This window comes from Chrysochloris asiatica, unplaced genomic scaffold, assembly GCF_000296735.1.
Source record: "Chrysochloris asiatica unplaced genomic scaffold, ChrAsi1.0 scaffold00213, whole genome shotgun sequence".
In the NCBI taxonomy this organism is placed as follows: Eukaryota; Metazoa; Chordata; class Mammalia; order Afrosoricida; family Chrysochloridae; genus Chrysochloris; species Chrysochloris asiatica.
The window spans coordinates 5175013-5189249 of record NW_006408731.1 but is presented as its reverse complement, the minus strand read 5'-3'; the positions used below and the strand labels follow the sequence as shown (position 1 = coordinate 5189249).

The window sequence follows — 14237 nt, the reverse complement described above, 5'->3', positions numbered from 1 at the left end:
TGAGTTGTTTTTGATCCTGAACTGTACGTTGTTGTGGTTAGCAACTCATTGCCTATCCTACAGCACCACACCAAAAGACACATTAAAAGACAGCATACACAATCATCAAGGGAGAAGTGCATGAGTGGAATGTGGGACCTTATCAAGTGAAGCAGCAACACCAGAGATGGAGGCAGAGATGAGGACATGGAAAGATAGAGCAGCTGAGGACTCTAGACTCATGGAAAGAGAAAGGCTGTGTGCTGGTGGCCAGGAGGCAGACTTGCAGAACGTGCCCTTTGATTGTTTAAATGAGTATATATTCCTGGATGTTTTTATGCACAAAAAACCCCCAGAGGGAATAGAAGCAAATGCTGTTGAAAGATGATGAAAGGAGGGGATTGTAATCATTGTAAAGAAATGATGAGTGTAAAACTGATGTTTTCCCATGTAAACTATACTCAATTCACAATATAAACTTAAAAAAAAAAAAAAAGAAAGAAAGATAGCATACCCAGAGAAAAGGTTGGTTGGATATTCATGATAATTTCAACAAAGTTGCATACTGGGTGGAGCAATTATGTATTATTTTTTTACTTTTTCTCTATATTTCTTAATGCTTTAAAAGAAATTTAAAATTTAAAAGAGATTAAAAAAGATGAAAACAATTCCTCTCAATGTATCCAGTGATTTCATACAAGCAACCTATTGTTGTTAAGTGATGTCAAGTCACTTCTGACTCAGAGCAATACTGTATAGGGTTTCCAAGGAGTTGCTGGTGAGTTTGAACCACAGACCTTATGGTTCAAACCAACCTTGTGGTCCAATGCTTTAACCCATCAGCAGCAGGAAAATATTTTGATTAACTGGTACTAAAACAGTCTTGTGACTCTTCAATTCTTTTACACATAAAAACAACCATATCCCTTCTTAAGTCAAGTAAAAGAACAGACTTATCCCTTGGTTCCTTAGCCTCATCTAGTTGTCACTTAGGACCTTTCCTAGTGAGGTTTGTTTTTATATGAAATGCGATTTTACCTGTAAAGATGATAGAGGCAGCACCACACAATATGTTTTATTGTCTCTGAATAGCCCCATTAATAGTTGTGAGATTGTTGAAAGAATCTTCTGGTCACTTGACTAAGGGCCAGTGTCATGGTTAAAATAATACTGAAGGTGTAAAACTAGTACTAAAGCCAAAGAAAAGAAAAAACTGTTGGAGGAGAATATTGAAAGTGCCATGAGCTGCCAAAAGAACCAACAGTTCTGTGCTGGAAGAAGTGCAGCCAGAGTGCTCCTTGGAGGCCAGGATGGCCAAACTTCGTCTCTCATACTTCGGACATAATGTCAGGAGGGACCAGTCTCTGGAGAAGGATATCATGTTTGATAAGGTGGAGGGTCAGAGAAAAAGAGGAAGACCCCCAACGAGATGGATTGGCCAAGTGGCAGCATCAATGGGCTCAAGCGGGGCAACAATAGTGAGGTTGGCCCAGGATGGGGCAGTGTTTTATTCTGCTGTGTATAGGGTCGCTATGGGTCGGTACTGACTCAATGGCACCTAACAACAAACCACTGTTGAGTCCATTTGGACTCCTGGCAACCCTCTTTGTGTGTCAGAGGAGAACTGTGCTTTTTACATCAGTTTTCATGGCTGTAACCTTTCAGAAGCAGATTGTCAGACCTGCCTTACAAGGTGCCTCTGGGTGGGTTTGAACTATCAGCCTTTCATTTAGTAGCTAAGCATTCAACCATTTGAGCCATCAGGGATTCGTAGCAAAGGTGCAACCAAACCCAGTGTCATTGAGCCGATTCGGACTCATCGTGACCCTCTAGCACAAAGTAGAACTGCCCCCATAGGGCTTCCATGCCTGTCATCTGTATGGAAGCAGAGGCTGGTGAGTTCAAACCTGACTTTTAGGTTAGCAGAGGAGTGCTTTAACTGCAGTACCACCGATGCTTCTCGGCAAAGGTCCAAACCAAAACCAAGCCCACTCATAGGACAGGGTAGAACTGCTCCATAGGGTTTCCAAGTCTGTAAATCTTTACAGAAGCTTTATCTTTTCAACCTCTGACCTTTTTTAGGCAGACCAACGTTTAACCAACTACATCCAGAAGACTCCTTAGCAAAGTTACCCAAGGCTCCAGGGAGCCTTAAAATACACTGGCTGTTAACTGCCACTAGATGGCAGCAGGTCATCAGCGTTTCATGCCTTTCTAGTCAAGAGTCAAGTTAATGTAGGAACACTTTCACTAATTGGAATGTAACAAGCCACTTTAAAGGGCTTACTGAAATAAAAAGCAGAATTAGGTAGGATGAATTTCACTAATAACTTTCTGGAGGATTTAGTTAATCTTTTTATTTAAAAAGATTTAAAAAATATTTCTGAAAATAAGCTCAATTAACTGGTTTTTATAAATCCAAAGCTGGATAAGCTAATTCCAATAAAAAGCCAAAGTGCTCTTTAAAAACCTCTTCAAATGAGTTCAGGATGAATCCATTAGCCTGTTTATTTGTGCAATTACAACGAAGTCTGATTGAAAAGAAAGTGACCTGGTATTGTTGCTGGCTCCAGGTGAGTAAAGGGGGAAAAATGCTTTCAGGATATATCCTTTACCCCCTTTCAAAATGATCAGATATTTTATATCCAAAGACCTTAAACACGTGGGAGAAAGATACTTGAGAGTGACATTTTGGCCCACGTTGTCAAAGCAACATTTACAAATTTGCTTGTAGCGACATCCGTGAGACTCTGCTTACAGCAAGGATGGACCAAAAGGGCCATAGCCAAGCACACACAGTCCCGGAGCTGTGCTTGTGAAAGTTCTGTCTGCTGTGTCAGCTGCTCTTGGTTCTGGTTGCAGACTGGGCCCCAACAGTGGGACAATGACCTTTACAGTCTAGGGTCTGTTAGGGCTGGACAGGCTTCTCTCAGGCCTGTGAAGACTTTCACAGTGAGATGACCTTAATGTTTGTGATCACTGGTGCATGGCTGGAGCCCTGGTGGTGCAGCGGTATAAGCACTGGGTTGTTCACTACACGACTGGTGATTCAAACCCACCAGTGGCTCCATGGGAGAAAGAATGATACCGAAGCCTGCTCCCTAAAGAATTCCAGTCTCAGAAACCCTATGGCGCAGTTCTACTCCGTCCTAGAGGATTGTTTTGAGTCAGAATAAAGTCGACAGCACAGTCTGGAGAGTTCTCATTAGGTCACAGAAATGCGTCACTAGGGGCCACCTCTGAGGTCATGGGCAGAGGGTGGGGGGCAGGAGACTTTTATTCTCAGGGTGCCTCTTCTTGTACTTCTGAATGTTTCACCAGGTACTCGCCTTACTGACCTATCAACTCTTCCATAGCCTCATTTAGAGACCCAGAAGCTACTCCACACAACTGCCTACCAATTTCTTCCTCTTCTGAACCATTCTGCCAGAAGAACGCTCCTTATCAACTTTCCTAGTTCTGTGATGATCTTCCTTTCCAAGAATCACACTTCCCACTCCAAGGAAAGCAGCCAAGTAGGTGAATGGGGCTCCCCCTACAGGCAGAGCCGATTTATTGACCAGGCGCACATAAATCAGATTTACTCCCCTGCTTGCCTGACGTCTTCTCACTGTCCTGAAAGCTGCAGGAGTCTTTATGCTCTGGTCAGCACAGGCGTCGGAATCTACACACTGCCAGGAATTTAATGTGAACAAACTAAGTGATTAGGAAGAAAACGATTGCTTCCTCACACACGAGATCTCTTAGCCTCCATGCTGAGAGAGCGCTCATGATCTAGTTCTCTGGTTAGCTGGACATTTGAGGCTCTTCAGTCTAGCCCTGAATAACTCTCCACAACTCTGTCTAACAAGCAAGGCAGTCACACTAACGGCTACTGGTTGTTTTTGAACATGCAATCCTAGTGCTGGTCCATCTGTCTGGGAAAAATGACCCCGTTCATTCTAATTCAAAGGCTATATTGTCATTCTTTTCCTATCCCCAACTTCTATAGCAGTCTGGTCACATGACTGGTCTAGCAGGTCACGGACCCCACTGGATTAGAATTCACTGACTCCTGCGTCTGCTCTCCAGTAGACTACACAGGACTCAAAGCTAGGGAGCACCGTTAGGATGCTGACCAATAGCAAGTGCTCCTTCACTTGTCTTGTGATCATCACCTTCATCTCCTCCCCTCCTTTGTCTGTGTTGGGTGAGGGGAAAACGGAAGTGTGGAAAGGTGGGGTAGGAGGAAGTTACCAGGTCTGAGAATATTATGAAACAATCTTAGTTTATGTCAACACGTATGCTGGGGGTGGTTATTTTGTCTAGAATGAGTAACAGAAAAGAAAGAGGCTAATTGCAAAGGTAGAGGATTTCTTGGCAGCCTGAGGAGGTCTCCCTTTGCTGAGGGAGAGGAAGATCTCCGGGGGGACATTACCTCTGGAAGGCGACATAGACACTTTCTGAGTTTCATGTTAGATCAGGAGAGGTGTGGGAGAGAAGCCTCTCAATGAATAGGAATGTAGAGAGTTCGTTTCAAGTTTGAGAGGTCCCATGGGAGCAACCCTGAGTCCAGATAGAAGCTAGCAAATCGAATCAGCAAGAAAGTAAAGGCAACCTAGCAGAGAGCCGACATGGAAGATCAGGAACAACAGGATGAAGTGTCGATCCATCATGACAACCTAGATGTTACCTAGTGCTATGACTCAGTTGGGTGACCAGGTGCCCCCAGTGGGTGGTGGGGTCCCAACATTACCCTCCACTGAGGCTCCAGATCAGGTGGGTCTGGGGTCCCTTTACTCCCACCCTCTTCCCAGGGTGCCTGTGTGCCACTAGCTTGAAAAGGATCCTCCTTTGAACAATGGTTTCTAGTATCTGCTCTGCTCTGTTAGAACTCTCACCATATTATGGGTTGAGGTGGTGGGACCATAGGAGTCGAGAGTCCGTTCCAAGACTTACTTCAACTTAATCTTCTGTGACAAGGTCTTTAACCTCTCTGGGCCTTCATTTTCCATCCATAAAATGGGGAGATTATCACCACATCAGACATTGAGGCATCTGAGAACAGTGAGTACCAGAAATAGAGGCAATACGGTACTTCTGGCATGAACAGCAATGTTGTTGTTAAGTGCAGTCAAGTCGGTGCTGACTCATAGCAACCTGGTACAGGGTCTCAGAGGAGGAGCAGCTGGTGAGTTTGACCTGCAGACCCTGTGGTTCCAATCGACCTTGCAGACCAGTGCTGACCCTGCAGTGCCACACCAGAACAGCGATCGGATGGGCACCATGTGAGCCACTCTGAGGCTGAGAGTGAGCTTCCACAACTGTGCTCGCACATGGCTGGTGAATAAGTACTGGGGCAAGTGGGGGGGGCATTTTCTGCTAAGCACGGACTCAGGGCAGTTATGTTCAGAATGAGTAGAGTGCTAGCCTGACAGTTTTATTTAAAAAAAAAGAAAAATACCCTGGAATCACAGACTCTGACTTGTCAGCATGTGGATAGTGTCTAAGTGGTTTGGGAACCACTGAGTCAGGAGTTAACCAAAAGGCTGGAAGTCCCTTGTAAGAAAGGACTTACCACCTACTTCTGAAAAATCAGTCATTGCAAACCCTCTGGAGCACACATGGAGTTGCCTTGAGTTGGGATATATTCAAGGGCAATTGTCTGACTTAGACTCAGAAAAGGACCCCAACATGAAGAGAGTAGACCTAAACAACAAAAAGACACAGGTGCCTGAATCGTAGTAGTAAAATCTATATTGAGATTTAAGAACCATCTGAATAACCAGCTGAGAATGCAGCCCTTTGGGATGCTCGGGTTCCAGGTTGTTGTTATTCCAGGTAGACTCACACAAGAGACTCATGTGCCACACCTAGTACTTGACAGAAAATGTCCCCTCCTGCATTAGATGACTCATTTGAAAATGAAGCCTTCCTGTTGAGTACTTAAAAAAAAAAAAAAAAAAAAATCCCCCTTCTCTAGTCCTTTAATTGCATAAAGTAGGCAAGAGAATGAATAAGTCCCTATTAGCAACCCAGTATCAAGCTGGTAAGGAACCTCAGAAAAAGAAATGAATAAGCATCAGCCCTTTTGGTTGCCCTTGGAAACACCAAAACCGGAAGAAAACTGGGCTTGCTGTGATGGCAACTTATTTGATAGCCGTCAGACCACTGAGTTATAAATCTGACAGCACCTGGGCAATGTTCCATTTTCTAAAACCAGAGTTCCTTTTTGTTCTAAAGATGCTATCATGTATATACATCAACAATCGACTGGAACTATCTGAAATAACACTGAAAAAAACTTTCTGTAAAAGGCACTGGGGAAAACAGGAAAAGACACAGTCCTCTGGGATTGATAGAAGACTAAAAAATTGGTAGGTGATTTAGAGCAGGCATGGAGGGTCAAGGAACAATGAAAATGATGGCACAGAAAGGACAACAGACAAGTCCAGAATGTGGACATTCTGCACAGTGATGGTTTCTGCAACAAGTCAGTGGTAGGAAGAGAATGGTAGGGGGTTGCTTTAGATTTAAAGGAGACCTAAGAGATATGTCTGTCAATGAAGGTTTGTGTGTTGTTATGATGCTGAGCAGGTCACCATAAAGCTCCCAGATTAAGACAGATTAGGAGAAAGGCCTGGTGATCAATTTTGGAAAACCAGCCAATGTACCCCACGTGGATCACAGTGGCCTGCTCTGCAAGTGATCATGGGGAAAGCACAGTGTTTCATTCTGCTATATATGGGTCATCAGTAGCCGGGGCTGACTCCATGACAGTTAGCAATGACAAGAAATATGTTTAGCAACCAATTAAATGTTATGTTTGAATCTTGATTTGAACAAACCAACAGAAAAGTATTTTGGAGGCAACTGGGAAAATTTGATAATGGACTAGATTAATAACAAATGCTTATTATCAAGATGTTAGTTTGAGGACTAAGGTGCGCCTGACCCAGTTTCAATCACCTCATATACATGTGAAAGTTGGACAATGAATAAGGAAGACCATAGAAGGATTGATACATTTGAATTATGGTGTTGGCAAAGAATATTGAAAGTACCATGGACTGCCAAAAGAACAAACAAATCTGCTTTGGAGGAAGTATAACCAGAATGTTCCTTAGAGGCAATGATGGACATACTTCGTCTTTCATACTTTGGACATGTTAGCAGGAGGAACCAGCCCCTGGAGAAGGACATCATGCCTGATAAAGTGGAAGGTCGGCACTAGTGAAAGACCCCTAATGAGACTGATTGACAAAGTGGCAGTGACGATGGGCTCAAACATCACAATTGTGAGGATGGCACAGGACCGGGCAGTGTTTCGCTCTGTTGGGCATAGGGTCCCTATGAGTTGGAACTAACTCAATGGCACCTAACTAAGACAACGTTATCAAGAAAGGTTTTCACACTAAAAGAAACATTGTTTGATGTTTCTGGGATGAGAAGCGGAGGGAAATTACTGTCTAGAGGGCATACTGTGTTAACTTGGGTGAAGGGGGGAAAAAGACAGCAAATAAAATTTCTAACATCAAAAATAAATAATAAAAAACAGAGGGAATTGATTTTGCTAGCTGCGCTAATGTGAGAGTGGCTGGCACTGTAAGAAAATGTCCCTATCCTGGAAGAGATGTGTACTGAAGTATACAAGGGTAGATGGACATAGCTGAGCTTCTAAAAAAAAACACTATTTCATGAACGGAGAAAATAGAACAGATGAAGAAAATGTGGCGACATCTGACTAATGATTAAATCTAGGTGGTGGGCTAATGGGGGTTCATTGTACTCTTCTTATCCCTTTTGTGAATGCTTGAAAATTTGTCATAAGAAACATTTTTTTAAAGTGTGTCTCAGAATGAGCAGGTTCTGGAGCATCAATAAGTTAACAAAAATGGGGAGGGTTGAGAGTGGGAGGCTCAGTATCTTTGCAAGGAATATAAAAATAGTGTGCTCTCAGCCTTCAAGGATCTCTGCGGAGGTCGCTCCTTACCCTCTCTGAACAGGAAAAAGAATACCTTTCATCTTGATGGAGAATTCCCCCAGCAGACTCTCCAGCTCCGCTTCAATGCTGCACATGTTCTGGGAAGAGAACAGGAGACTGCGTTAGAGTGTACCCTAATGCACACAGCAGCTCAAAGCCCATGGCATGCCGGTAACTGGGAACAAGCACTGTGTAGAATAACAGACGCAGGTGTGTACCTGTTTTTAGAAGTCACTGAGAACGGCACTGACTCTCAAGTGTAGTTGTTGTTGTTAAGTGCCATCGAGTGGGTCCTGAATCACAGCAACCCTGAATAGGGTTTCTTAGGAGCAGCTGATGGCTTTAAACCACTGACCTTGTGGTTCAAACCGACCTTGCATTATCCTGCAGCGCCACACCAGGGCTATCAAGTATCCCTGAGAAAATGTTGAACCTTTCTCTAAGCAAATCTCTCTCCTAGGACATAGGATATTTAGGACTTAGAGGAACTAGTGAAATTATATTCAGCTGCTGCCAAAATTCTATAAGAACAGGCCTGGACTTTTGGTTAGCAGCTGACCACTTAACCATTGTACCACCAAGACTCCTTATAAAAAGGCAATATTATGAAAAAAAATCTAGATTAAAAAAAGACTAAAGATACATAACAGCAAATGCAGTATGGTAACCCTGACTGTATACTGATTTGAAAGACAAGCAATAAGCCATAGATCAATAAGTAGCTATCTAGTCAACGCCACGTTACGGTGACCTGTGTATTTCAGAGTAAAGTGCTCCATGAGGTTTTCTTGGCTGTCATCTTTATGGAAAAAATGGCCAGGCCTTCCTTTTATAGTGCCACTGGATGGGTTTGAACTGCCAAACTTTAGGTTAGTAGTTGAATGGAAACCATTTGTGCCACCTGGGGACCTTAAATAAGCTAAATCAGTTAGAAAAGACTTTATTGGGCCAAATAGGGGCGATTTGACTATGGTCAGGATACTAGATTATGTTATAGAATTATTGCTAATTCTTAGTTGTGATCATAGTATGTGCCTATGAAAGGGATGCACAGTTTGCATAGGCTGCTGTTACAAGATGAATGCTACAGTATTTGAGATGAATGCTACAGTATTTAGCAAGTGAAGTGTTGTGATGTCTCCGGTCAAATGGCTTAGCCAAAAGAAATGAGAGAAAGGAACAAAAGGAAGGGAGGGAGGGAGGAAGAGAAAGAAAAGCTTTGAACTTTTCTGTAGATTTGAAATTTTTAGTGATGAAAACGTGGGGCCAAAGAGCTTAGGAACTCATTATGCGCTGTTGTTGTAGAGTGCCGTTGAGTCAGTTCTGATTCGTAGTGACCCTGTATAAGGTTTCTCAGAGTGGCTGGTGAGTCTGAACTGCTGACTTTGTGGTTAGCAGTCCAGTACTTATCCTACCATGCCACACCAGGGCTCTAGGGATACTGCTGACCATCTGTGCCTGTGGTTAGCTACATAGCTACTGCTGTCCCTGTTCCTCAGTGTATGGGGACCTGAACAGAGCAGTTAGAAAGGAAAAGGAAACACGCTGTGGCCGGAATCCTCCCCAACAAAGTCAGCATAAGCTTTAAAAATAAAACACAACAAAATGTGGTAAAAATGTTTATAACAAAACATTTGCCATTTTGATCATTTTTGAAGTGTACAATTCAGTGAAATTAAGTATACACTTGTTGTTGTTGTTAAGTGCCATCGAGTCAATTCTGACCCACAGCAACCCTGTATAGATTTCCAAGGAGCAGCTGGTGAGCTTGAACCACTGACCTTGAAGTTCAAACTAACGTTGTAGTCCAACTCATTAACCCACAGCGCCACACCAGGACTTACTCCTTTCTATCTTGTTATCCGACATTTTGCATTTATGACAACAGTAAAACATCTGCTATTTGACTTTTGCACATTACTGAGGTGTCAGGCATGGGGTGGCAATGACTGTGGAGCAGTCCCCTCCCTCGAGGAGAGTCCCTGGGTGGCTCATGCTCGACTCCCTCCTGCAAGTGGAGGCACCATGCCAGTCTGGCTTTTCTGTGGTGACAGCCTCCAGGCTGAGTGTAGGCAGCACGGAGCCAGCAGGTACCTGTTCTGGGTTCCCAGTTCCTATGAGGTCCTGCAGCTCAAAATTACTGTGAGGTCGGAATGGGAGACAGAAGGAGGTATTGAGGAGGGTGTTTAGAAGAAATGAGTGTGAGTTTAGTGACATCCCAAAGGGAGATGGGTCATTTGGGCCTGAAGCTTTAGCCTTGGTCTGGGCAGGCTCCCAGAGAGCCAGCATGGGTGGGAATGGAGACCTGGAGGTGGGATGCTCTGACCCAGCATACAGCTTTGTCTCCTCCAAGCCTCCTTCTCTCCACAGAGGAATAATCCACACTGGACCAGTCATACTGATGAGCACAGCAGTTAATCTTAGCTGTTATGAGTTATATTTTCTAAATACACTTTTAAAATCTGACAAATGGATGGTCTAAAATTAGAAAAGACTCTTCCACTTTTGCATAAAGTTGATTTTCACATAATGACCCAGTCTTTGGAACATGCTGATAAGCCAGGAGTGGGTGTATTTACTGTGTTGGGCAATTGTCACCCAATTCATTTCCGGATATTTTTCATCTCACTAAACAGAAACTTAGTACCTCTCCATTTCCCTCACTCCACCCCCCATAACCACAAAAACATTTTTATCTTTATATACATGTGCCTACTTGTGCTGTAGGATAAGCACTAGACTGCAAGTGGCAGTTCAAACCCACCAGCCACTCCTCAGAAACCCCATACTAAGAATAAGAACAGATTTAACTACAATTAGCAACAACAACAATACCACTCTCTCTGTATTTTGCATACATGTAGTCATAACTGTATTTGTCCTTTTCTGCCCAACTTCTTTGACTCAGCATAATGGTTATCAAGGGTCATCTATGTTGTAGCATGTGTTAGCACTTCGTTTCTGTTTATGGCTGAGACTATGCCACTGTATGGATATACCTCTTCTTGTTTATCCACTTATCTGCTGATGGGCACTTGTTTCTGCCTTTTGGTTACTGTGTATAATGCTTTCAGGTCTTTTTGGTGTTTACCTAAGAGTAGGATTGCTGGGTCATACAAAATAAGCTTCCTTGTTGTTGTTGAGAAGATACACAGCAAAGCATACACCAACACTATAGTTTCTACGAAAGCAATTCAGTGACACTGATTACATTCTTCAAGTTGTGTAGCCATTTTCCTTCTCCTTTTCTGAGCTGTTCTTCCTTCGTTAGCGTAAACACACTGCCCCCTAAGGTTCCTATCTAATCTTTTGAATTGTTGTCAATTCCGTACAGATGGATCTTAAAAGAGCACAGTGCTCAATCAGACATTCTTTACTAGTTAAGCTAAACTCTTGTTTGGTTTCAAGAAGACTTCAGGGGATATTTTTGGCTCAAGGTTTAAAGGTAAGCTGAGGACAACAGTTCTACGGGTCCATCCCAGCATAAGCTTTTGGCAACCCCTCTGCTATACTAAGTAGCACTCCCCATTTCAGCCCCCTGGTGGTACCTGCAGGATTCTTCCTCTATAGCCAGCCTCCATCATGAGGGGTTGTTGTTGTTAAGTGTCATTGAGCCAATTTCAACTCATGTACAGAATTTCCAAGGAGCGGATGGTGGATTTGAAACATCGACCTTGCAGTTAGCAGCTCAGTGCAGATCCTATAGACTCCACCTTAATCATGGCCAATCCAAAAGACTAGTCATTTGAATTCTGTTTGCTGAAGGATTTAGTACTGATTTGTAAGGCTGTATGTTCTGATTCTTGGTGTGTTCTGTTCCAACAGGATTATTCTCAACTGGTGCATGGACAAAATGCAAAGAGGATAACGTTGCTTTTCTTCTGTAAGCTTGCAGGAGCTTGAACAGCTTAGCAGAGCTGGGGAAAACAAGTCTGACTTCTGTGCAGCCTCAAAGTGTTGAAAACAAAGTCTTAGTATTGTAAACCAATGTTCTTTCTCAAGAGCTTTGGACAGTCTCTGTTAAAGAAAACATTAAGGCTTCCATTAACTATGTTATATCAGGGAGTCCTGGTGTGGTGCTCTGGGCTAATGTACTGCACTGCAAAGTCATTTAAACCACAAGGTCAGTGGTTCAAGCTCACCAGTCACTCCTTGGAAACCCTATACAGGGTCACTATGAGCCAGAACCGACTTGACAGCACTAGTTGGGACATCTGTGATGAGAATTTTCTTCTGTCTCATGCGGGCAGCTGCTGATAAATATCATACCAGAGACTTCTTACCTCTTTGTGGTACAATCCTGGCTTTCAAGGGGGCTGGCTATATGAAAAGAGATGCAAAATCACCTGATGGCATGTGAGGTATGAGGTTACAGAATTCCTGAACTTGGTTCTTCTCTAAGGCAGGCTTTGTACTGGTGGAATCTGCACTCTGCACCTTTGATTTTTGATTTTTTATAGACTTGCTTATATCACTTGCTTAGAGTTCAGTGGAAAACAATGAATCATTAATATCATTCAGTAGTTTATCTTCAATTAATTTTTTATCTCTTCTATAAAATCATCCTTATTGTATGGTCTTAGGCACAAGATGTTTTCCTGTAACATAGAGCTATGTTCTTAACTAAAAGAAAAAAATAGCAAACTCCCAGATAAGATCTAATATACATAATGTCCCCCTTGTAACCAATTCAGTTACTTATAATAGAAAGAAATTCTACTGTTCAAACTAGTATTATTAAGTGTGAATATACTTCAGTAAGATTCCTATGGTGGTGTCATAGGATAAGCACTGGATTGCTAACCACAAAGGTGGTGGTTCAAACCTACCAGTCACTCCTTGGAAACCTGTTATAGGCTTGATGTAAGTTGGAACTGACTGAAAAGCACTTAACAACAACAACTTTTCAATTGTCTCATTTTGAGTACAAAAAACTGTAATGTTTGCCCTCCAGAGTACGTCCTCTATGAAACTTATCACTGAAAAAGGTGTATAAGTGATCCTTTCAAAAATAGGATCAAATAAATACTGTACATGAAGAATTCAATTGAATACTATATATATTTTTATTGCTTGGTCAAATATTTAGACTAATAACACATTTAGAAACATTCTTTCCAAAGATACATTTTTCAATAAGGTAATTTCATAGTTTCTGGTATCACTCGATGCACACACAAAATATTTAAAAACATTTAAAATTATGGTATAGAATTTCTTCAGCATAGTCTGCTGAGACTATCCTAATATTCTTCTTCTTCTTTTTTTTAAAAGTTTTTATTGTGAATTGAGTGATAGTTTACATGGGAGAACATGGGCTTTGCACTTATTCTATTGTCTTTTGTTTCATTGTAATGATTACAATCTTCTCTATGCATCATCGTTAAAAAGTATTTTCTTCTACTCCCTGGTTTTTGTTTGTTTGTTTGTTTTGATGTACACAAAAACACTCAAGAATATATAATCATTTAAACTACACCTTTGATTTTGTGACTCAAGTCATGATATCTGAAAAGTGCCCAGTCAGGTAGCAACTAAACTGCTGCTGGTCAGTTATGTGCTTACGCACTATGAATGAAAGCCAGTTGCCACCAAGCTGACTCTGACCTATGTCAACCCCGTGTGCGTCAGAGCAGAACTGTGCTCTGCAGAGTTTTCAGTGGCTGATATTTCAGAAGTAGATCATCAGGCCTTTCTTCTGAGGTGCCTTTGGATGCACTCGAACTGCCAACCTTTTGATTAGCCACTGAGTAGTTAAATGTTTGCACCAACACAACCAGTACTATTCAAAGCTGATCTGATTTCAGAGACAGGCAGAAATGAGGCCCTCAAACTAGGGTTTCTTCTAGGTCAGGGATTCCCAACTTGGAGGTCCGTAAATAAGGACAGTGGGGGTGGGAAAATCATGACTTTATTTTCACCAACCTCAAACTGAAACTTAACATCTCCTTATATCACAAATGCATCACTTGTTTTCTTTAAATTCCCGTGTATTTTATGCACTTACAAAACAATATTCCAAAACTGAAGCCCTGTTTCAATCCATGAGAAGAAATGTTATGGATTGAACTGTGTCTCCCCAAAATATGTGTTGTCAATCCTAATCCCTGGTGTGGCACTGTTGATAAAGCACTGGATAAGCTAATCACAAGATTGGTGGTTTAAACCCACCAATTGTTCCTTAGAAACTCTATCCAGGATTGCTATGAGTTGAGACCAACTCGATAGCACTTAACAACAACAACAACATTCCTGTAGTTATGGAGCCCTGGTGGTGGTGTGGGTTAGGTAGTGG

General features: G+C 42.3%; 1 protein-coding gene across 3 annotated transcripts in view; it reads right to left on the bottom strand.

Moving 5' to 3' along the window:
- Positions 1-14237, bottom strand: part of FAM65B (family with sequence similarity 65, member B) — a 76305-nt gene that overhangs the window by 47087 nt on the left and 14981 nt on the right. For all 3 annotated transcript variants that reach the window (XM_006872826.1, XM_006872827.1, XM_006872828.1), the window contains exon 7: positions 7977-8040. In XM_006872826.1, the coding sequence (XP_006872888.1) occupies positions 7977-8040 (64 nt within the window). The remainder of the gene's footprint in view (positions 1-7976; positions 8041-14237) is intronic.